The sequence below is a fragment of the Plectropomus leopardus genome, chromosome 7 (genome assembly GCF_026936395.1).
Source record: "Plectropomus leopardus strain MGB_pleo_1.0 chromosome 7, ASM2693639v1, whole genome shotgun sequence".
NCBI lineage: Eukaryota > Metazoa > Chordata > Actinopteri > Perciformes > Serranidae > Plectropomus > Plectropomus leopardus.
In genome coordinates, this window is record NC_142182.1 from 34,631,259 (window position 1) to 34,657,526 (window position 26,268).

The 26,268-nt window shown below is 38.6% G+C and overlaps 1 protein-coding gene across 3 annotated transcripts in view; it reads right to left on the reverse strand.

The window, feature by feature from the left end:
- The window catches only part of scaper (S-phase cyclin A-associated protein in the ER), a 90,176-nt gene that overhangs the window by 32,627 nt on the left and 31,281 nt on the right, over positions 1-26,268 (reverse strand). For all 3 annotated transcript variants that reach the window (XM_088080584.1, XM_042495952.2, XM_042495953.2), the window contains 4 exons: positions 24,357-24,493; positions 18,137-18,202; positions 17,414-17,540; positions 5,885-6,000 (listed from right to left, as the gene is read on the reverse strand). In XM_088080584.1, coding sequence (XP_087936710.1) covers positions 5,885-6,000; positions 17,414-17,540; positions 18,137-18,202; positions 24,357-24,493 — 446 coding nt within the window. The remainder of the gene's footprint in view (positions 1-5,884; positions 6,001-17,413; positions 17,541-18,136; positions 18,203-24,356; positions 24,494-26,268) is intronic.

Here is a 26,268-nt window from a genome sequence, read left to right on the forward strand (position 1 = left end):
GGTCTGATTTCACAGGATACACCAGGTCATGTGAGACAGTGGTGGAAATACAAATTGGGTTAACACGCAACGTCGAAAGACTCCTAAACTCGTCACCTCTTTAACTGATCATCACAGCTCTGCTTTTCTTTTTAAATCACTGGAAACTGTCAACATACAGTAAGACCAAAATATTAGAATAGAAACTTCTGAATTCGATTTTTTGCAACCAAAATTAGCATAGATGGGCAGGTCTGATCTATTAGTTTTACATCCAGTACATAGGTTGTTCTTCCTTTCCTCTGTTCAGTGATGCCTATTAGAAGACAGTCTGTGACAAAACAGCTTCAACAACATCATAGTGGTTATACTGTTTATGTCACTCGTAAAAAAGTCTGTACATATGATGAGTATAAAGACTACATATACAGATATCAATTGTGAGGTATAATTTTCTAATTTTAATTTGCTTGTTGTTGGATGAAACGGTTAATGCATCTTAATATAGTGGAGAATTTTATATTCTTATTTCAATTTTAATAAATGCTAGTTTCCTTTTTCCCATCTGTGTAACCATTAAAATAAGTGTTCAATTATGAGAAATATGTGGGCAATATATTGATATTATATCTATATCATAATATGAGTGGAGATATCGTTTTAGATTTTGGATATGCAATTTCCTCAGTGCTGTATTTTCCCGGTTTTAAAGTAGCTGCATCGCAGTAAAGCGATGTCATTTTCTGAACTTACCAGACTGTTGGAGCCACTTAATTCTATCCTCTTTACTGAATGGTTTTGATCAAAAATCTTTTTTCGCATATCATCCAGTCAGAGTGGGAAATACACATCAAAATGGATGTGTAAGGGTACTCTGCTTGCTCTAATACAGACTCCTCCATCTGAATTTGAACTGAGGCCAATGTGAACCGCATAGAAGCAGACAGACATGACCTTGACCCCTTGTGTTTCTCTCTGTTGTTCCCCTGGACCTCTGTGTGGATGGAACCTTACTTGGCATCCATTACCTTTTTTTTGTTTTGGATCATCAGTATTGATATAGAGGTGCACTCAAAAAGGAAGATGTGTCTACAATTTGATGTATACAGGCTAGCAGAGCAGCTCTCAAAGCTTTGCAATGTCACAGCCATTACATGTGTGATGTTAAACTGCACCACTCTGATCCTGTTTGTTTTATGTCTGTGCCTTTTATCGTTAATTCAAAAAATAAATACAATTTTAAAAAGTTTAAAAAAAAGGTCACCTAAAAAATAGAGCTGAAACAATGAGTCGCCTGACAGAAAAGTAATCTGCAGTAAATATTTTAAAAATTGAATCACTGTTTAGGTTAAAAGACATCACCCTAGGCTCTGGGGGCTTGTGACGGGCATCTTTCATAATTTTCTAGAAATGTATTGACTGAAATTAATAATCATAAGCTGCAGCTCTTAATTATATTAGGAGACAGATATAAATAACGATGGCGCTGAACGATTTAAGCATATCAATGTGGATGAATTACTGAGAAAAATAATTAAAATAATGTAAATTATCTTGCTTAATAATTAAATGTGAAGCAAAATTAATTGTGTTCACAAAAGAAAGGCATGCTAACATTTAAGATGTGGATTGTGTGAGATATCAAGTGAGCATCTGAAGTTAATGACAGCGGCTGCATAAACCCTGATCGAGACATTCCAGTGACCACAGGGTTACACCAGGACATTAGCGGAGCCTCGCAGAGGAATTAGCTCATTAATGTAATGGTAACAATATGGAATCAGCCTCCCCAAGGAGAGATATGGCAGGGGCATCTCCGCAGCTGCCTTTTTTGTAAATCACTCAGCTTATCTGGTAGGAGGAGGTGATCAATATGGCAGCATCACTGTAAACAGATAATGTAGTGCACTCTGGGGCTAGCGCCTGTACAGCAGCCCATTAGGTCACACAGCCATCCAGATGACGGATAGTGATAAGTAGACAGCCGGGCTGCATCCTTGTGTTGCATCTCGTCACCAGCCCGACTACACAGACCTGACTGAGGTGCATAACAAGGTTAAAGTGTGACCTCTCATGCATTTATCATGGCTTACAAAACAGAGAAAAGAAATCTGCAAAAAAGATTCATAAAAATAAACAGTCCTTTGGAGAGTGCAGCAGAGTTAACATTTATTTGCAGTCAAAAAAGCCAATGGTAATTTTCTATTGGAATTTGGATCATTGCAGAAAATAAGCTCTGTGGCAAACAAATGTTTGATGCTTACATGTTTTGTTTAACAAGATAATCTTCATAAATTAAAACCACTTTTATGATTTTTGAAGCCTAACTGCAGAAGTAAAAAGCTAACATTAGGCTATTAACGAACTACACTACAGTCATATGACTTAATGTTGCCACCATAAGCAGGCTGTAAAGCCGTGTTCGGCGTGATGGCATTCTGTAGTCTCATGTAGTCACTTGTTAACAACCATTTTTTTAGAGACACATAAAAGTGTCAAAGTTTATGAGTGAGAATTGAACTCTCTCTTGCCTGCTCAAATAAGGCCATGGTAAATAACACTGAAGCTTTGGCTAAGGCAATGGAAAAGCAAAATTTATCTTAATGAATCAGGTTGGAAATACTTCTTTGATTCACATACTAAATTGATACATCCGTTTCTGCTTTATGTGGATATGTGTAGGTATGTTTAAACATACATATTAAATATATGTACACGCAGTGCATTTATTAGTGACAGTCTTATAAGTATTATTATCTGGGTAAGACCAAATTTTATTTATTTATTTTGTAATAATTAATCAATTAATCATTTCATCATACATATTTCTGTGTTGTTGTTTTTTAAAATTATTTATTTATTTATTTATATTTTAATTAAACGACTTGGACATCACAGGTCATTCTAAGCCAGCCGGGGTGGGGAGGAGAGGGAAGGTTTGGAAAAAAGGTTAACTTTTCTTCTGAAGTGTCAATACCCACAAAATTTGGGAAACACATGGGTACATATGGATGTGATGCGGTTATGTATATATGGTTTATTATTATTCCCTGCACGAAAATAATTAAAAATTTGATCACAAAAAAAATGATTGAGTTGAGATGTTCATGATTGGGGTATTTACTGACGTATTTGTTATCGTAGAACAAAATGTCAAAATCTCTTGATCGTTAACGGCAGATCTTATTTCAGGCATCTAACCAAAAACTCATTAAAAAAAAACAAAACAAACAATTGACTTTGAGAAGGGGAAACTGGGAGTGCTAACATGTTGACTCATTTCCAGGTGTTAGGACTCATTTCTGCATCACTCTATTTGCAAACACAGTTGTAGCCTGAAAAATGTTAATTAATTCACCCTAATTTTAAATTAATTTATGGCACTATGGTTCTACAAGCTCCAGAGCAAGCTGTCTGAATGTACACTACAGAACATATTGTATATACATACATATATGAGGTCAGGATGAATGTCTCCACTGTGCTGGACTGATGTGTTCATCAGGGGCTTATCTCTGGTTCATTTCTCAGCTCTCAGCTGGCAAATCTCTCAAGGGTCCAGCACAGGACTGACTGACAGAGAAGCCGGTGAACTGAGGTAGCAAGCCCGACACTAAACAAGCTACTGAAATAACCTATTAGGCCTTGAACATACCGCAATGTGACTGCTGTTAATATCGTGCTCGTGTAAAACTCCTCTGCAGAGAAGCTCATTTAGCCATGTGGCACAGGTTTGGTTATGAAAGAAAAGCCAAGCCAAATTCAAGACTGTTTTTTGATATAATTATTCTAGTGTGCAGAGAATCACAAAAGCCTAATCTCCACCTCCTCTGCCTTCACCACAGCATGTCAAGGAGATGCCTTAAAAGCCAAGGAGGTATTGTGGGCACTTAAGCCAACACGGTCATGCATGGATGTGCAAACAACCTCGGCAAACAAAACGCTCTTTCCAAGAAGACAGTCTCTCCATTTAGGATAATATCATTACTTCCAATTCAGAAGTCTGCTTGAAATTCCCTCAGATTACAATGATTGAGGAAGAGAGAGTACAAAAAATCAATATACATGTGATGCCCTTTAAAAGCCTTATAAATATAAGAAGCATTTGTCCATTAGCAGAGATTCAGAGACCAGTAAATGCTAATGAATGGGAGTGCAAGGCCATTCCAGTCCATTACAGAGTCCCACTAGTGAGTCCGGCAGCCTCTCTGAGGTTATCTACTGGCAGGCCATGCAAACGCCAGACCCACAACTCAAAAATACTCTGCACTCCAAATGATAGATGGGACACGTGTGCTTTTTATGTTTCAAGAGAAAGAATGAGCTTAAATTGATTACGGGAATGGAAACACTCTCCATTTGTAGAAAAGCAGCGCTGTTACTCATTAATATATTTTCTGTGTATTTATGGAGATGAAAAAATGATAAACAGTGATACAGTATGTTAGCTGAGATTAGCACTTTGGGCAAAAACAAAGAGAGAGGAAATAAACAAGAGTGCTGTCACTGGGGTCAGAGAGAGGATACAGTCAAAGAGAAGTCACTGGGAAGAAGGACTGTAACAGCTGTTTGAGGCCTGGAGAATATTCAGCACAGAGTGGACACACATTAACCAGAGAGTTACTGTCTTTTAAGTTTTGTAAACACGTTTAGGAAATGCACAAACGAAAATCTGCTATTCTTTTAACATTTATTCCAAGTAACGTTAGTGTATTTGCGCATGGCTGAGAGTAAAACTGAGCTTGTATTTAAAGCCAATCTTAAACAACTAGAGGTGGGACTCACCAGAAGCCCTGCGATACAAAATGATTATGATCCTTTTGTCACAAGACAGTATTTTGCAAAATGCTGAGTATCAAAATCACATGATTTTTTATGATTTTTATTTTTAACTTTTTTAATGCAAATCATGTATGCAAGGAAAACTTTGTCAACATCTGTTTTATTTAATAACAGAGTTTTTAGTCTGTTCATCTCATTTTATTTATTTATTAATTTATTTGCAGTAAAATATATCGAGTGGACTGAAAAAGCAATTATTCTAGAAGGCTTCAGAAGTTTAATTTGCATTTGCAATATTAATAATTTACGTATTTAAAGAAAAATGGCTATTGTTATGTTGAAATAATAATGCCATGCAAAACATTGATACTATATCTATTTTCTCCACCAGCCCTACAGAAAATCTATTATGTTCACGTTTTTTAATATCATTCAACATTCCTAAGTATTAAATACTTGTAAAATTACAAATAGAGTTGAATTTTTTTCTAAATAAATAAAGCTAGTCCATATGTGTTTTCATATTCTATTTGAGTTCATCCTTTGATATATTGATGTATTTAGTCTGATAAGAGATTGCATCAGTATTTGAGAGAACAATTGATAACCACTATGGATGGACATCTATTCAAACAGTTTCTTGTGCTATTTTAAAGCTCACAGTTCACAAAAACAGAGTGTGTATTTCAGCAGGCTCATCATGCAGGTGCTGTTCATCACACATCATCAATAAATGCAGGCTCACGGGGAATGTCTGTCATTACAGAACATCTCTCCACACCTGTTCCTATCCTGACAATAAACCTAAACTTAGACTTACACCTAGTCATCGAGATCACTCTCAGTAGTGGCAACTGTCACGACTGATCTAAACAACAACTGGCCAGCGATTAAGAAATCAAACAGTTGCAATCATAAGCTAAAGAGACAGCTCACCCTGCTGGCTTCAAACAGAAACGTGATAAATTCATGATAATGAGCTGAAGGGCACAGCTATTTTTTTTTTGTTTGTTGTGTGTTAAAACATTGTAATATATGTGAGCACACCTGCTGTTTTCATGTATTAAAATATATGATTATGTTAATTAAAATGTATATATCTTAATTTGGCAACAGTACTCACTTGTGAGGAATACGAGGAACTGCAGTGGGTGTGGAGGCAGCAGCGACGACCTGCAGAATTTGTTCCAGAGCCGACAGGCCGCCGCCCACTTGGAAGGCCACTTGGTCTGCATTGTTCTGTTGAGACAGAGAGAGAGAGAGAGAGAGAGAGTGTGTGAAACAGAGGTACAGTCAGGGGGACAACGAGCCACAGGCTGGACGGGGGGATTACACGGCTCTCACCAGAGAGGGAGCTGCTCTTTCTCCTGCAGGGGCGAGGGATTGAAATCTGAAACAAAGTGATCCCAAAAGTATTCCTGTTTAATCTCAAAAGTGCACAACCCGACTCCGCCCCAAAACAGTCGAATTTCAGGGAGAGGTGAATGCTTTGCAGGCTCCAGTTAGCACAGGGGGTGGTCTTGACGGATGATGAATAAGTGAAACTGAGAAAATGCCACACGGCCAAACAAAGACAGGAGCAATTAGAGAGCTTTGAAATAAAACAACTGTAGCTACACCGGTCCAAAAGAATTAATGGCCACGCCTTGTACTGATGTTTTCTGAAGAATTATTTCCATCTTTGTTTCCTCAGACACCTCAAACATGGTCAAACACTGTGAAAACTACTACAAAATTTTCAAGTCACTCTCTATTTAGCATATCATTAAGCAGTCTAATTAGTTTAACAGAAATGTGCTGCAATAAAACAAAATGACCAAAAATGCACCACTAATGTCCATGTAAAGCACATTAACTACATAATACACAATTAGCATGCACAATTCTTAAGTGCACTGTGTTTTGTGGCACTTTAGGACTTTTAATGATTGTAAATGAGTGTGATCACTCTTTTTATTAACACTTCTATATTTTCATTACTTTTTTAATGGTTGACCAAGCCCACTCCTTTTTAAGATGATCTTCATTGATACCTTTACTTTTACTGCTGATCGGGGTTGCTTTTAATTAAGTTTGGTTGTGTGCTGCTTTGATGTTCTATGTGCCTGTTAATTTTGTTTTTAAAATTGTTTTTTACTGCCAACTGCAGATCAAATTTCCACTTGAGGGACAGTAACTGAACTGATAAATAAAGGAATAATTAACGTGTGGTTCTCTAGGACCACATGCAGAATATCGTTACTCTGGAGTCGTACATTCATCTTCTGAAGCCATGTTGCTCTTACCCACAATGCTACTGACCTGTGACCTCACCACTTGACATCATATTGGCCACAATGCAATCAACTAAACTGGGGTGGTGTTATTCTATGCATTAAGACCTTAAATTAATGACAATACATTTAAGAAAACATTTTAAAATATCTCTGAGACACATTTTTATCATACTTTTTTTTACTGCTTATAACACCTTATTTATTATCCTTTCAATGGCCTTTTAATGCCTTTATGAACTTACATCAATATGAATTTATAACTGAAAAATATACAATAACATATTGATAAAACTCTCTCTGAGACATCTAAAAAATGATTCTAACAGGATAGGAAACAGAAAAGCATTAGCTTCTGATCATAATCAGACCTAAGTTTATAATGCATTACTGAGGTAAGAAAGATGCAGCATTTACATTACTCCACCTATTGTGTCAGCATTTACAGGGATTAAAGAGCTTTGTAATCCTGTTCAGAGACTTTTCTTCAACCTTTAACATGATGCAGCCTCACAAACTTGCAGACAAGCTCCTCTTACACACTTGTGGTTACTTAAGATGTGAAAGTTTTGCACTGATAGCAGACTTTTCTTACAATCCGATTTCGGTGGGTTTGATTTAATGGTCCCACTTCATAGTGGTGCCTTGGCTCTAAAAGCTGCATTCAGATTCTTTCATTTTTTTTCTCCTTCCATTGTCTTGTTCATTTTATTGTAGACTAAAGATCTTAGTGCAAATGTTTTTCAGATGTATGAATGTGTAGCAGAGTGGATATTTCATAGACTATTTACTAGAAACTAAAGGTTATACACTCTAAAGCCAAAAATAAACCAATACATTTCAAAAGGGTACAAATCCCACACTTGCTGTAATTACATGGCATTAGCTGGTAGACAACCAGTGCAGTCAATGCCTGTCTTATACAGTTTGACAGATGCAGCATGGTTTCTAAATCTCATGTAACAAGTAGAGCTTTTTTTGTAAATATGAAGGAGGCTGTCTACACCTGGTATTAAAATGCATTGCCATCATCCAAACACAACTGGACAGCTGAGACACCATCACGCCTGTGTCTGTCATGTGTCTCCAGCTGACAACTTGAGCTCTACACATGGTCATCACATCAACATCCTCGTTTGCATCCTCGCTTGCCATGTTGGTAGCCGCATTTACACAGCCTGTTCAATGCAGGAATATCACGCCTTTATGCCACTATGTACATTGCGTCCAATCACGGAAATGAGGGACAGAGTGGTCTCGCCTCTGAGCCAGGAACAGAGGTTGTAACAGTGTTGAAATTAGGTCTGTGTAAAATGTAAAGCTGGAAAGATGTGACCATGAGCGGCACAACAATGTGTTTATGTATGCGACCTACCACAGGAGATTTAAAAAGCACCTGTAGCCATTAGCAGCTTATTCAGAGAAGAAGAACAGCGGCCGTAAATGTCCTCAAACTGAGGAAAAAAATGAGACTCAGGAGCCCCTTACACTCAGCAGAGGATGGGATCAGCTGCCATAGCAAAGGTTAATGATTTTGACTGATACGTTATACCTTTGTTATTGTTTAGAAAGTGCTGCAGACGCATATTTTAGATGTCACGCTAGAGGCGGACCCTCATGTGTTTAATGTCACGCCTTTCATGCCTCCTTTGATCGAGGGATGCCACGATGCAGTGTATAATCACACACTGGAGCGGTATGATGCCACTGTCAGTTGGTTCTGTGTAAAAGTGCAGGGGCGGTATAAAGAGGGACTATGTCAGCACAGCTGGATAATTCGCTGTCAGTTTGTTTATTAATATCCCCATCAGCTTTTACACTGCAGCAGCTATTCTTTCTGGAGTCTAGTTGAATCCAACACTTTTCTTTGATTTGGTGGCTGTTCACTCTTAACACTGTCCACCTGTGATCGGATCATCATTAACGCATGTTAATACCAGCTGTAAACACGCTCAAGCTTCAACATTTTTTAGCTTTCAAATGTGACAGATTTAATTAAGGCAATTAAAATTCAGCTTGGAACTTAAATATCAAATATACATATTCAGTCAGGAAAGAGCAGCTCAAATATTACAGAAACGTGCAATGAGGCAGGTTAATGTCATTTCACTTCCTGCTCACTGTCAGAAAGGGAACTTAAATGCACCTTGCAACTCCAGTAAAACTACCAATAACATGTTTACAGGTTTCTCAATTAAACTGCTTCATTTCAGCATTAAACTGTTTCTTAGGTCCATGTAAGGACTTAATTTTGTTATTTTGAATTATTGTGTTAGTCAGACTAAAACTGGGCTAAATCAAATTTCTCGAAATCAGATAATCAGATAATTTGATTGGAAGTTGAGCTCCTCTGTCATGTAAACACCTCAGTCATACTTTAAGTGGAATAGGCGTTCTGTGCGTTGTCCTAGGTGCTGCGCCAGCTACCCGCAGTAGTTACAGATATGTACTGTACTGGGGGGGGGGCTGAGGAGGGACTTGTGTTTTTAATTTTGGCTTAGGTGAGGGATGTAGAACTTGAAAACATAACATTTTATTTTCATTTAAAATTTAAAAATGTTACACCATAGCCACCCCCCTCCTCTGATGAATAAAGTACAATCCCACAATAGTTTTCATGCAATGGTGTAATAAACAAATAAGATCAAGTCCGTACCAGTGCCATGGACGAGTACATTGCTTAAAATCACGTAATTTTGATACAGGTACTAAGTGTTTTTTAAATACCAAGATAGGTCCATTTGTTCTTCACATTTTTTAAGATATGTTTTACTCTCACTTTACTTCTAATACAAAAAAAGATTACACATAAACTAACTTAATAGAGGGAAAAATGTCAGTCCGGTAGATTAGATTTATGAACACATGTAAATAGTTAAGTCCTGCCCTCCTGTGATGATAGAGTAATTGGCAGTGGGTCAGATGCTGTTGCTACACTGTCTTATAAATCAACAAGTACAAAGCCAGGAGCGAGCGCTGACGATCAGGCATGTTTGTGCCTGGGTCGACAGGGAGGAGAGGGGCTGGAGGGGAGCTGCTGATGGAGGGCCCTTCTTCACACGACTGCAGTGGGGGCCGTGTTACACCACAGGTCACTCCTCCACCTAATGAGGTTACAGGCTCCTCAGCGCTGTGACAGCACTAAAATCCAGCCACTTCACAGTGCTTTTGTTCCGCAGATGGGAAGTTGCCAACAAGCCCGAACACATTGAGAGAGAAGCGCTTTACCAAATTACAGATAAGCTCTTCATCTGTCATTCATGCTCGCTGCGGAGGTAACTGCTCCTCGATTCCGGTGTTAGACGCACACAGAAGACGCACTGAACAATCAGTTAAGGCGGGGTTTGGGACAAAAAACATTAACAAACACGTCAAAGACCCTTTTTCCTTTAACATAATGAGAAATGTCTCAAAGACAGTTTCAAGAGTCTGAGCTGTATTTGTTAAAAAGACCTCATTATGACTTCTTTTCTGCACAGGGGTTTCCATGCTTAATCAATTGGGTCTCAGTCACTGAGCTTGGCTTAACCCTTCTCTTAACTCTCCCATCAACACACCTACCTAAAAGCTTCTAGGCTAAATGAGAAAAGGCAGCTCTTTCATAGCAGCTTATCAAATGGTATTAAAGGGGGTAAACTGGGACCTGCCCAGTCCTGGCTGCGTTTCTTGGCTAGCTGGTGCCTTTTCTGCTCTGCTGACAGATTTATCTGTTGTGATGACGGAACAATGCGAGTGAAGAGGATTTAGCTCAAACTACCTGACATACTATCTTTAGGTGGTCTCCGCATGCAATGGTCCACAGAAAACAAAGCCAGCACAAGAGTGTCACTGTGAGGACATGCATTTCACCAAAAATGTTTAAAGCAAAGGTTTGTTTTGCATAATAACAGCTCTGAGGTCTGTGGCTGTTGATTTTGGTGCTGTGCAAAGCAGATGACTTTCTAAGTAAATGGTAAACAGCGTCTGCTGATGACATATCCTCTTTATAAACCTAACAACCGGGGAACAGAAATCGTGTTTGTATATTGTTACAGAGACAGTGCATGTACACAGTAAGATGAATCTGCATACAAACCAAACAGGATGGAAACAATGTTGCCACCTGGTTCCACCCACTGTGCTCTCAAACGGATACCCTGACACTCTTTGAAATACACTTGGTTGCAGTCAAAAGTGATACAAGCTATCCGTGTCCTACCCATGCATTCAGGTGCTACCTCAGGACAAATGTTGCAAGGGTTGCACAGTAGACACAGTAGACAACAAAAAAATCAATAAAATAACCACATTCTCACCCACCACACTAACATCTATATGGCGATAAACAAATGGGAAAAAGACTGATGCCAACTTCTAGAATAAAATCTGTGATAACATCATCAGCATGCCCAGGAACACTAACATAAGACTAATATAATAGAAGACGATCCACAGAACTCACATCACACAACCCAAGACGAACATGATGGGATTAACGGAATCAGACACATGCACTCTTTGTACACTGAACACAACTGACAACTACCTCCATGCACTCAGGCTCTGTTCACCAATACAGCATTTCTGGCAGCAAGTAACCACCACAATATCCAAATTCCTTGGCAATCCAGATATACTCAACACATGTTCAGATCAAGTCATAACACCCCTACTTGTGGCCCTTACAAGAAAACAATACTACTAAACTGGGAAAACAGGAAAAAGGTCAATATCTCACAATGGTTAGATCTCCTAACACAACAGATATCACTGGAAAAACTACCAGCTCTGCAAAAAATAAAATAAAATAAATATTTTTAACAATTCTCAGCTCAGCTAACTAGAGGTACTGGTAATCTAGCTGGGTCCGTCAACATCATGCTGACCGTAAAGAGAGTCTACAAGTATGCGGCGGCACATTGTCTAGTTGGGCAGATAAACCTAAAAGGAAAAATAACTGGCACAGAGGAAGTATGGTTAAAAGAAAATTAAGAGGTTACACTATTACAATGTGTGTTTTAATGAGATCATATTTTGTGCAGTTTTAAGGCTGGTTGAAAAATATTTTTGATAATATTTTTTATCAGTTTACCAGCCCTTGGAACATAGACTAAAGAGTTCATTTTGGACCCCCTGCCTAACCTACGATGGTGAACATGGAAATTCTTCCATACATCAGCATGTTCGCATTGTCATTAGCTGGGTCTCCATTGCAGATTTGTGCAAAAATTAAACAATATCTTCGAAATTTTGATAAAACACAATTGCGAGATGACTGAGTTTCCATTGAGTGATGTTATGCAACTTTCCCTTTCGCGATAACATTCCAATAACCATGGTGATGGATATCCAAAACATTTCTATTTCTATTGCAGCCACTCAATAAAGCCAATCTAATATCGCTGTAATTTCTTTGTTTTTCTTTGTGAAGAACATCGTGGTCTCTTCCTTCATTCACACATACAGCGCCATGTTTTGTAGAATGTGTCAAGTTGTACTTTTTCTTCTTCCTTGGATTTAGTGGCGATTGGCATCCATAAAGTCGCATTACTGCCACAGGGTGTTGAACATCATATGAGCTATTAAAGCGAACAAAAGTGTTTCCATTGCAGTTTTGTGAAATATGGCTTTTTCAAATTGCCTTAAACCCCCCCTAATGCTAGCGTAAAAACTTTTTTTTGCGATAAACAGGAGTTTTTTCAAAATTGACGCTTTTCCATTAGGCATAATTTGTATTCGCAATTTCATTTTGCGCAATTTGAGGGTTAATGGATACGTGCCTAGTTTGAGCATGGTGGCATGCTTACCTTAACATTTAGCTCAAAGCTATCTGTATCTATGAACACATTTGCAGAGCTGCCAGTGCGTCTGTAGACTCTTGGTCTTATTTTACTCTTTGTAAGTCACTGCACAGATTTTACATGTCAAAGTCAATTTACTTGTCGTCACACGGGGTGCTACTCAGCCTTTAAAAACAGCTGCATAATGTCTTCAGTGGAAAAATGACTTAAGTGCCTACTAATTTGCTATTTTAATGTACGCCTACAGTCAGAGCTTGCTCTAATTCTTGGCACTAAGCTAGGTTAAACATGGCCCAGACCTTCAGTATCTCTGTACTGAAAGCACAAAAATGAAATTCTTGTTGTCACTGTGGGTAAATGTTCCTTTAAGTTCCAATCTGTGCCAACAGAACCTACAACAAAACACAGTAACAGGATGACCATCTACTTTCCCCTAAAAAAAAGGGGGCAAACACTAAGGACTGAGCATTAAGACATTAAGACACAAGCTAAGAGGATGTCTCCTGAATTATACAACAGGGGGAATCTTATCCAATTACCGTCCAGGATGACCACTGTTACCCAGCTGATGGGAGGCCCGAAGCAGCTGGTAATTCCTGCAACAGTGTCCACAGAGCAACAGAGCAGCCAGATTGCACTTGGTCGTCTCCTCCCACCAGACACTTTAATTAAAGCAGAGGAGGAGGAGGACATAGCCTCGGTCCTGCCCCGCCAACAGATGGACAACAACTGGCAGAGTTCATTAAGGACTGGCTTCAACTTTGATCAGTACCTTCAAGTCATGCGTTGACTTCTTCACAACTAAAACCACACAATAACAGAAATGGTCACCCTCTCCTCACATGAGTTTCATCATTTTACAGTCTTATAGAAAAGCTTGAAAGCGATAAACAAAGCTCTGCGGGCTGAGGCGACTGTAAACCACAACAAGGCTGCTGGAGTAAACATCTGAAGGTCGAGTATAAACTTGTGTGTTTACAAGACATAAAGGCACATGATTTAGTGGACTGTGTGAGTGCAGGGTGAGCATGGAAATGGATAATTCTACAAACTGTGTTTATTCTATAAAATGAAGATTAATCAAAGGCCAGTGTGGCGCATAATCAGACCTTCCACAGAAACCACAGACAGCCTCTAATACACCAAGAAGCTTAGAAACCATTTCACTCCCTATTTGTCTTGTGGTAGGGAAACAAACATGAGGATTCTTTGAGAACAAATGAAGGCCGACAATGAAAAAACACAGTAGAGATGACTTATGATTAGTATGACTGATTTGTAGTTTTTCAAATACGTGAAGCTAAGAAAAGCAGATTTATCTGCAGATCTACAAGCTCTTCCGTGCAAATGTTGGTTAGTTTCACTTGATAAAGGACTTCAATGATTATCCATTTATTAAATCTGACAAATTGATTAATCGTGCCAGCTACACAGAATATTTTAAAAATGACTAAAACTAAACATGCATGTGTTAATATGCATAAAAGTTTAAAAGGGACAGTTAACCAAAAAATCATAAATACATATTTTTCCACTTTTTTCCACACGCGCTATTTATCAGTCTAAATTGATTTGGTGTAAGTTGCAGAGGTTTGGAGATATCGGATGTAGAGATGTCTGCCTCTTGTATATAATGGAACTAGATGACACTTTGCTTGTGGTGCTTAAATTGACAAAAAATTCAATCAAAAATAGCAATTTCTCTTTACAGAGATCATGATGCAGTTACTCAAGAAAATCTGGGTTCACTGGCAGTGGGAATGCATTCAATCGCCTATGTTTAGCAGGTATACCCATGTTTGAAAAACCTGCATGTACATGCTAATTTTGGTGGGAAAGGGGCTAATCCATATATATGTAAATCTCCAACACTCAGCAATTTGCACCAAAATAAATAGCTCTACAGGTAAGCGGAAAAATTGTACGTTTTCTTTTTGGGTTGAACATTCCCTTTGAGATAATGTTAGGATTGACGCTTTTAAAAACCTTGGTTAACGGTCCGTGTCCAACACATACTTCAAACAAGGAATATGGTATTGTTTTTGACAGATAGCCTCATCAGCTTTTTTTTTTTTTACTCTGTTTTCTCAGAACCAGTAAGTTATGTACAACTATTAAATTCAAGTGAGGCAGAAGAATATTTTGTTCATAAACTTGCTCACATTTGCCGCCTCTGACAAAGTTCTGACTGTGCTGATCTGGGCTGTATCTGTCAGTGTGTTAGAGGCCCAAGCAAGAAACCTTATTATCCTGCCACTCTGCCCCTTACCTTCCCCCAGGTCCCCGGATACAACTCCCACCAGCCCCACTGCTCAGTCCAACCAAGCTCTGACAACTGGCAACTGAAAATGTGAAGTCTTTGGTTTTCAGTTCCCTACCTGTCATACATGTTGCTCTTTTCTAGACAGGCTTTAACTGAAAGCAGTGGTAAACACTTAATGCAATATATAAATACAAGTCCTCAATAGTAAGGCAAGAAAAGAGCGGTGCATTGGGAAAATTGATATTCTCAATCACGGAGAGTCAAGAAAAAATCAGGTTTGACACAAAATAAACCATTAGAGGCCACAGAGGGAGAAACACACTGGGGTCAGAGACTAGATGCAGCCTAGAAAGCAGAGAGGGAGTGGGGGGGGGGACCCACACAGCAGTGCGAGAGGGGGAGTGTCGGGTGTTGTCTAAGGAATTAGCAGAGAAAGTGGAGACTGAATCAGATATGGGGGAGAAAAACAAATCTGTAGGTGAGTCAATGACACGAGAGATGCTTGTTAGGTCAAATAATCTAAACGGTCCTGACTTGATGTGACTCAGGGGCCAGACAGCCATGCTGACGGAGACTCTATTTATTTGACTTTGTCCAGGGATTAGAGTGGGAAGTGCTCCCCAGGCTGCCTCATTGGCCAATAACACTGCTCCACTCAGCTTTGGGTGGATATTTCTGTAAGAGGCTGGTGAACTTGACAAAACAGTTCAAAAATGTGCTTTTGAACTAAAAGACAAAGCAAACGCACCCAGACGGAGCTGCCTCCTTCCCAGCGACACCGCTGTTGAATAGAGCACATCTCCCGTGGCCCACTGACCTCTGACCTCCCAGTGGGAGTATGCAGAGCTGAGGGGAGGAGCCTTCATGTAGTGACAGCTTGTGAGCTACTCACATCACACTGGTCTCCTCCTCTCTCCTTACAGGACGCTATTCCACCCACCTCACCCACCTCTTTCTTTCTGTCTCTGGGGAAATTCGGTAATAGCCTCTCCGAGCCGCCCCCCTCGCCACTGATGGGACACCATAATCTCTCTGTCCTCGCGCCCAGAGGCATGCACAGTGGGATGTTATGATGGCTCCAACCACAACTTGGCAGGAAATTTATGCCTCATTACAGGAAGTGGGCTGTATATTCTCCTCATCATAAACACGGTGGCAGGTGTTTTAATTCCTCCTCTCAGTCTCAAATTGATGCAAGTTTTACTGTTAAAAAAACGTCATGCAACAAAACCTCTGGGACAGATGTTTCAAATCAACTAGAGTTATAAATGTTTGCCATTATATCTGACAATTATATATATATTTATACAGCTGTAAAGAAGTGTAAGAGAAAAGCCAAAAATGTCAAACTTGCTTGCCTTTGTTCAATAAAGTCTTGTGCATCCATGGCATTTCATCTGGAAATCCAATTTACCATTGTCTAAACCAGTGACATCTGAGTGGTGCAGGCCATACAGACACGAGACAATGGTTGCTCTCGTGCAAGGAAGCTCCTCTATTGGTACCATGTGCACAATGAAAACAGGGTTAATCTGGTCTTCATTAGCCAATAACCAAAGGCAAGTTGGTATGGAGTAAGTGATACTCTACATTGGGAGGGCGAGACACAGGGAGACACAGCCAAACATAACTCATCACTGAGGAGACATGCCAAAGGGCTGGCATGACCTGTGCACTGCTAAAGACTGTTCTGTCGACACACAAGCAACAAAGCAGGCCAGCATATTATGCTAGTGGTCGACAGATTTTTGACCTGGCTGATTATTGGGGCCGATATTTGGCATTTTGCAGATTATCTGTATTGACATTTTATTTTAGTGATTGCTGTTGAAATTACTTAGTTAAAAAGTGCAAAGAAAGTGTCAGCATGGGAGCAACTTTTACTTTGTAATACCTCAGGGAGATATTTTTATTTATTCATTTTTTATTTTAATCTTCACTTGATTTCACCAAAAAAAGTTGCTATGAACCTGCTGTATATGAAGTTGAACATTTACTAAAGTCATTTAAATAAAGTTTTGTATTGGAGTTTGTTATAATAAAAAATGCATAATGGTTCCAAATATCGGTTATCGGTTTCATTAACTAAAAATAATCGTACTGGCCCTTAAATTCCAATATCGGTCGACACCTACATTATGCACCGAAAAGGATGTGAAGTGGTATCAGGCAACTTCAGATCATTGTGATAGACATCTATGGTAAAAAGAAGTTAGGGTTTAGGTGCACAAAAACAATTGCATCATTAATATACAACACAATACATTAAAATAATGATCACTACACCAATAAAAGATACAAATACATCAATCAGTGTGATCTATATGTTGCCCTACCTGTTTCTCTAAGATGCGAGAGATCTCTCCCAGAGTTCTGTCCAGACCTGACACTTTATTGTTGGCCCACTGGCCGCTGTCCTGGCCCTGCAGCTGCTTCAACAGGTCCTTCACCAGGCGCTGCAACCTGAACACACACGAGCCAACGGTTACTATAACTCTGTTTACAAACACCATCTGTTAGTCTGTGTTTCCATGCACACTCAGCCATGTAATATCCACCACAGAAGAGCTGAAACTATTTGTCAGTTAAATGAGTCAATCAACAGAAAAATAAACAATTTTCATGCTGAGTTTAAATCATTTTACTAGTGAGTACTACAAAAAAATACTGTTTCAGCTTCTCAAATGAAATTTTCTGCTTTTCTTTGGTCTAGAGCTACAATTTCTCAATAAATTGAATAGTCAATCGACAGAAAAACAATTAGCAATTTTTTTTAAATTGAATAATTGTTTAAGTCATTGGGACAGTTAAAAAAAACAAGGTCAAACATTTACTGGTTTCATGACTCTTAAGTGAGATAATGTTATGCTTTTTTTTGATCAAACATAGTTAATTAAATTAGGATTTCTGTGCTTGTTAGGAAAAAAAAACAAACAATTTGAAGGCATGTTATCAACAAAAATGCCAAGAATTCACTATTAAATGTAAATATTTGCATTTTTAAAAAAAATCTTTTAGGTATGTTAATCTAATGACTTAAAAAAAAAAAAAACACTCACTTGGCCTTGTATGGGGAGTCGGGGACCTGTGTCTTTGCCTCCATCGACGTCTCATATTCCTTTGCCCTGCAGAGGAAGAAGAAGGAAAAAGTCTCTGAAAAAAGTATTTGGCCTGCCAGAAAAGAACACAACAGATGAAAGTGTGAAGAGAGAGAAAAAGTTCAAACTGAGTCTGTTTATTTGGCCTGTCAGTTGCTCATCAGGTAACCTGGCTTTAAATAATCAGTGGCCGGCTCTGTAGGGACGGCTGTTTTGCTGCCATCAACTCATATTATGAAGACTTAAATCTACCTTTAAATTTGCCTTTCTTTGAGTCGTTTATAACAAGGCGGGCTCAAGTTCTTCACTTCACTCATCAAATTAACAGTTAAAGGGGATTACAAGCACACAGGCAGTATTTTTAATGTGTGACCTCTAAAAGGTCATGGTCATCAGGGGACGGGTATCTGCGTGACATTACGCCTACAGCCAGACTCTGAGTCTGAGAAACACAAACTGCATGTGTGTGTGTCTGCGTGTGTGAAATTGGATGGCGGATTCTATCTGTCAGTCATGTATTCCCAGACATGATAAGTAACTATTGATCAGAGTTAGATTGAGCGCCTTCCGGTTACCCATCTGTACACTGATAGGATCAAACGCTTCCTGGAACATGACAGGTGGATTTGTCCTGGCAGGACGGACATGGGCCGACCAAAGCCTCGTCCTCTTTTCACAATCTCTTGTGTTCAAGGGCAATCATCTAACAGCAACTGATAACTCGCCTCAAAGTAAGATCAGGACACAAACATACAACTGACCTTCCATGCTCATGCGGGGCATATATTCTACTTATTACTAATGTGTTGTTTCATTGTTTTAACTGTTTATTTATTATCTGGGTAAATGTGGCTGTTACAAAACTCTCGTTAAGACTGGAAAACGCAGCCTTGTTTTATCTAATACTATTGTCTTTTTTATTCAAATTTAATATTAAAGGTAAACATTATAAACATAGAATTCACAAGTTCAGCTTTATTACTATGTGAGCTTTGATTCTTTGCCCAGACTCGAATGGGCCCAACCCCTCAGGATTGGGCCGGGCTGGGCCAATTTCCTGCTTTTTTGGTTTTGTTTTTTTTTCATTTTGTATTTTTATGCAAACCTAGACTGTGCTAAGTTATAATGAATATATGGGCTGCGTTGTCATCAGCCCTTGCTGACTTCTGCCTCCTATTAATGAGAAGATTTTTTTTAATAAAATCTCTATTTACTATACAAGACATATGACAGTTTTTGAGCTGTGTTAAACATTTGTTAAAAGAACGCGCGTGTTTCAAATCATGTCACAAATGTCTGTTAGTGTTAGCTTGTACTTAATGTTTTAATCTTTTTTAAAATTATAATAAATAAAGTAAAATAAAATAAATAAACAAATTCAAAATTCAGGTGAATCAAACTCGGGCCCTAAAGTGCTGCTATGGTTTTGGCTCATGTCAGGCTTGGACAGTAACTATGTGCGTTCATGTAAGGTTGGGCCTGAATTTTTATGCTTGATCAAAACTCTAACTTTCTAAAGAAGAGAAAAAAGATTCACTCTTAATGCATTAGATATCAGTCAACAGACCAAGTTGTGAACAGGGGTAACAACATACATAAATTCTCAACATTTTCTGTGTCCTGTGACCAGGATAAATGGGTAGCACAGATTTGCTTTCAGAAGGCCCTGAACTATAGCCACCCTGTTTGTCATTCATGATATTACAATAATAATCTCCGACAGGTTTATACCTAACCAGGTTAAACAGGGAGCATTATGCAGAACAATTCCTTTATTGTCAGAAGCAGCTTATGTTATATGGGCCTCCTGCAGTAAATATAAGTGATCAATAATAAGAGAGAAGGCACAAATCTATAGTGCAGGACTACTATACACTTCCCTGTTTCTCTAGCAGGGACACACTCTATAACTCCGCAAAAACACATTTAAACTACAATGATGCAGACCTAGAAAAGGAAGCCAGGCATCAGTTGAATTGTAATAAAGAGTAGCAGAGCCTACAAAACTTAAAATTGGAATAATACTTCAATAACTCAATGCCCTTAAAACCCATTTAGCTTGTATATGCAATGTTAAGGATGTAAGTTTATTTACGACCTTTCCCCTTAATCAAGGGCAGCAGACGGTAAAGTGAGTTAAGGCCATGCTTACCACCTCAAACTCTATACCATACTTCATACAGGAGTGTCTTTGTATACACACCACCATCTGAGGTCCACACTCACTCACACACACACACACACGCATGCACACACAGGCCACTCTGTTCCCTGCTGAGTGAACCACAAGCAACCAGCTACAGTCAAGCAGATCGTACCAGCAGAGCATAAGTGTAGACTTTGGTTTCCAACTTCAGATCTCATCCTGACACTAACTGACGAACTACAAACATGAAATTTTTAATAGCATTTTTTTCCTTCCCAAAACACTTTTTATTAGATGTTAGCCAAACCGCGGGAAACAACCTTGTGGTTTCAAATGTGTGTTCACTGCTTTATGACAGAGCGAGGCTGCTATGTTGGCCTGCTGAAAAGTCTAGTGAGAACCACTCGCGTTTTTACGGACACCATACCACGTTCCAATAAAACGGTTCATTTCCACCCGGCGGTGAAGCAGCTCACCTTTATGTTTACTGGGGCTCTGTGTTATTTATGACCTCTGAAAGCCTGCTGCCTTTGAGTGCTAGTCTCAGCAGGGCTGATGCAGGAGTGACGGTGAACAGAGACAGATCATGTTGTCACTTTCTCAGTACCGCTGAGCCCCACAAAGCCAAAAACAGCAGCGCTGAGAATAAAGCACTGTAGCAGAATGAGACGAGTGTTTCAGCCTGCAGCTGCCTCTTGTTCCTCTTTTGAAAAAATACTTTCTCTTGGTAGGCACAATAATAATAATAAATTCTCTATTTAGAAATCTCACTCAGGGTCAAATCCACAGGTCACTCATGATAAGAGGCTGGAGGCTCTAGTAGCATCATTAAGTGTGCAACACTCACAGGAGGACATTCACCTTCGGGAGAACAAAGGAAGAAATGATCTCCACTGCAGTCAGACTTAAACTGGCAAGATAAATGCACAAAAGTTTGATACCAAAGTCTACAGATGATCAGGTTGTTTAGACAGGCTTGCTTGTCAATTTCTCTTATTTTTTTCCAGGTCAGTACAAAGCACACAAAAAAACACAATGGAATTAACAGAATAAATAGTACTGCAGGTAAATAGAAATTGACTTTTTTTTGCAGATTATATGCACAACAGATGTTAGAATGGAGTGGAGTGAAGAGTGCATGGGTCATCACTTTAAAAAAAACACGTTTTAATCTTAACCCTTTGAAACCTGAAAAAAATGGCTTTATTTCTTTCAGAAATTTGCAAAAATGAGCAATGAGCAACTTAGATGACCCAAAAATTACCTTTTTTTTTTTAAATGTTCAAGAAAATTACCTTGAAATGAAAAAAAGGAAAAAAACCAAAATAAATTACCTTAAAAAATGTGTTGATAAAATAAAAGTATTCTTTGAAATAATTATGTAAGTATTCATAATGATAATTACAAATTTTGTTTTGTGGACATTTTTCCCTAGTGCTTTAAAAAAATGTAGTGATGGCAAACAACATCAAAAGACTTCTTATCTTGCACAAAACAAAAAAAAACTTTTAAGGCCATGACTTCAAATTCATAAACTTTCAAGGATTTCAAGGATGTATGGGAACCCTGCTATTAACATACTGTTGGGAGCATGTTTGAAATGTTTTACTGGGAGTTGGTAGAGCAACTAAACAGTGATTAAAGTAACAGTATACACTGTATGAAACAGAAAGTGTTGGATATAATTTTAGAATAAAAAACAATATAGTAGTTGACAGCAAATTTTTGGACTATTTATGTTCAATCTTTAAGACCACATTATCAACACACTCTCCATTAAATCGTAAATGGTAAATGGACTGCACTTAAATTGCACTTTTAGACTTGAGCGGGATGACAAAGCTGCTTTACAATTCCTCTCACTCTAACGCACACGCACACACGCACACGCACGCGCACGCGCACACACAGGCACACACGGCCTGGGCAGTGGGGGCAGTTTGGGGTTCACTGCCAGGGTCATTCAGCCAAGAAGTCAGTCATCGAACATCCCACCCATTCACTGTCAACCCCCTTTACTTCTCAAACCACAGCTGCATTATCCAGTAAGTATATTTTTTTCTTTATATGTGTATGTATTTCAACACTTGGGCTCTTGCTGTGGTGCAAGTTAGCACTGTGTTATATTGTCACGTTCTATTGCAAAAACAATAGAATAGGAAAAAAGAAAGTGTTGTTTTGACATGGTTCCTGTAACCTGACCAACACAAATGAGTTTCTAAATTCACTTTCAGGGCCAGTAATCTATTTTCCAAGGCAGATTGTGATTGATGCCTCCTGAGGAGTACCGCCCCCAAAATATTCCGACACTAAAAACAAAAGAAAAAGCAGTGTTAATATAAAAGAATCTCATAATGCGATTAACATGTCTGGACATTTGTGTTAGACTTTTACTTTTTTCAGCTTGATATCTGTACTACAAAAATGTTATTAAATAGACTACTGTACTTTTCTAGTATACACATATTTATTGTTTATAACTGCATTATGTTAGTGATTCCTTCACCGCTCGCAAACACCTCGCCATTTCATGCAGGAAGAAAGCAAACTCTGGCAGATAGAGCACAAAAAATAGCCCAGATATTCTACAAGTGATCTCGTAGCGCCAAGAGGGGATGAGATTTTTTTGCACGCCGATTTGATTTCACTGTCTTCAAATGAGTAAGTGTCTAAGTTCTTTATTCATAATTAATTTTCTTATCTTCTTCTCATTTCAGCTAAAACTGTACATTTTTGTAGTTTGTATAACCTGGTAAATGAGTCTCTCTTCATTCCTGTTTACTTCACACTGGAGGGAGAACAGAAGCATCAAAGACATCAGGACACCAGCTCAATTTTGACCAAAGAAAAAAGGTTGGATGTGGAGCAGGTGCAAAAAACTTTGCAAAAATAGAACCAAGGCAAACATTTTTTCAAGAAAGCCTGTCTGTCAATGCAGGGAGCAGGTTTGGATATCTTCATTGGGAAAAAATAAAAAAATCTGACGTTCAAATTTAGTCTAGTTATGAAGAGGTGTAGTATGATAGAGGCCATATTTTAAGATAAGATAAAATAAGATTAGCCTTTATTGTAATTGAGAAATTTGTCTTGGACAACCGAGAGACCCAGGCCACATGGCCACACAATATACAGCCAAACTACAATTAACACACAGTATCCTCCTCGGATCGACACATTCGTCTCCAACTCTTAGTATAAAAATATGACTACATCGGTGAGTAAAACAAGCACTTTTGATGGACGAAACTTTGCCACATTCAATTGCCTCTTGGGATTACATTAAAACTGTGAAAGATGTGTCGCTGCTTCCTGCTCAGCTGATCTACTGAAGCAACATGTAACATGTAACCATAAGGCCCAGGTTAAAAAATACCAGAATTCCCCTTTAAATCTTATAAATGTGCATGTTCCTGTCTTTAGCACATGTCTCGGATATATATGTAATCCTGTCTGTAGTGGAATACTTCCAATAATCTGCATCAATAACATCTTACAGCATGTATTGTCAACATGGTGTCTCTTCCCACTCCTCTCCCTCCCTGTTGTGACAGCCGGTTAAATTGATTGAGCTCAGGTCCAGGTTCTGACACACAGCAGCCCTGCCTCCTATTTGTTGATTACTATTGATTTTCTTTGATACTTCATTTAAAAATCAATATCTCAGAAGAAGAAAAATAGGCACTGCTCATACATACTTTAACATACATCCTGTGCGCAGAGGAAGGCTTCAGATTTGGCAATGCCATGGCAGCAATTTGGAAGAAAGCTCTTTACAGGTGAAAGCCGGGGGGAGGGGTACAGATCGATTTGCAGTTTTGCTCCCCAATCACAGAAAGTGGTCATAAATTAAGCTCATCAGTGTTACCTTGTGGACAGTCAGGATGCACATAACATCTGCTTTCCATCTCCTTGTCACTCATAAAAAAAGTCCTGGCACAGTTTTGTCCTCTGTGACTCGGAAAGCATGCCGAGAGAGAAACAGAGAGAGACAGAGAGAGACAGACTGATAGACAGAAGAGAAAATGGATGTATTACCTGGAGTTCATCCTGGCGCGGAGCTTCTTTGCTTTCTTCCGTGCCTTCTGCCTCTCTTCGCCATCCTTCACGCTCTCAGAAGACACAGAGCTGTCTGTCACGATATCCACAATGTATTTTTTCAAGGAAAGATGCTCCTAGAGAAGACAAAATCAATACATCAGAGAAATTGCTGACAAATCTTTGTACCATTACTTATAAAAAGCTTCTAAAACAACTATGGCTGCTTTTTTGGGTGCCAGAACAAGCTCATAAATCAGTGGTGAAAAGTAAATAAGTACTTTTAGAAAAATAAAGGAAATAAGGAGATCTTAGGTACTTGTAAATGAGTATTTCCATTTTACTTCACTACATTTCAGAGGGAATTACTCCACTACAATTATCTAACAGCTCTACACTCTTGTTATTCTGTAGATCAGGTCTCAACAATACGCAGGTTTTGAACAGAAATTTCATTTCTATTATGTTTTTTACATTACGTAAAGGGAACGTGTTTGGTGATTTGTGTTCCCAGAGGCTTTAAAATACTACCTTTTCATTAATGTATTTGTAATAATATTCCTACGTAAAATTTCTGAATACTTCTTCCACTTCTCAGACAATTGCTGTAACTGTTCATTTCAAACCTATTTTGGACATTGTACAGCAAATATAACATGTGTTTAATGTCTCTAAGTAGTTTATACACTTCAGATGTGCTACTGGATATATTGTGTGACACAGATCTGCACCTCTCAATGACACCATTGTATCCTGTAATTACCTCCAACACTCTGCAGTCTTTAGAAGCCACTCGGCCATGGACATGCTAAAAGGCTGGAGGTGTTGCCTCATGTCTGGCCCTGTCAGATGATTCTGATACTTCCACCAGGAGACAGGGGGATGGTAACCCAATTTGAACATCATGATGCATGTGCAAGAAACCAATTACCTAATTATGCTGTCATCCAGCACCCCAAAGGATCGGACGGCCTCACAGATAAACGCTTTCCATTCAGCAGTCGAGCTAACCTGTGTGTGGGATGCCAGACCCAATGGTCTCAAGTGTTGTCAGTGCACCTGCTGCCCGAGTAGAGGTTAGAGTCGATGGAAACACGAGTGTCCATAGGTGGGCAAAAGTGAATTGATGCCACCATTGTCTCAATGAGCTTTTTACTATGTGTTTGATCAGTTTAGGTTATTTTATATTGCTGATATTCTGTGTTTCTGTTTTTTTTCAGAAGTTAGAAGTAGAAGGGACTCCATTCAGAAAAGGTGATGTCAAATATTTCCATGCACCAATTAATATCTGAATCAATTACACTCAACCAACACCAGGGCAGGCAGTCTGCAACACATCCAAAGAAAAAAGTATCAGCATGGGATAAACTTTTGCTTTGTAAAACCTCAGGGAGCTATTTAATTTATTTATTTTTTACTTCAATTTTGACTTGACTTTATACAAAACATCTCCAGGAACTTGCTGTATATGATGTTAAAAGTTTCAGTTTTGAGCAAACATTTGCTAAAGGCATATAAACAAATTTTGTGTTGGCATTTGTTATATTCCAAATTCTAAATTTCATCAGAAATATTAATAATTTTTATGGTAAATGCATATCAGTTCTCAATATCAGTTATTGTTCTCATTAAGTACTAATAATATGTATTGGAATCAGCCCTGAAAAACCAATATCAGTTGACCCCTAATTCATCAGTCAGCAATAAGAATTTGCAATGGTTACTAAAGGTCTGGCGTTGGAACGCTGTGAAGTGATGTCTGTTCCACACAAAGTGATTGGTTCATTGGTTGTAGCTTGAAAGCTCAGAAAAATCTACCTTGTTTAGGGAAAAAAATTAAATCCCTTTTACGCCATGTAATATTTATGTTTTGTGTAAAAGTACTCATGGCAAAAACAACAGTTGAACTTTT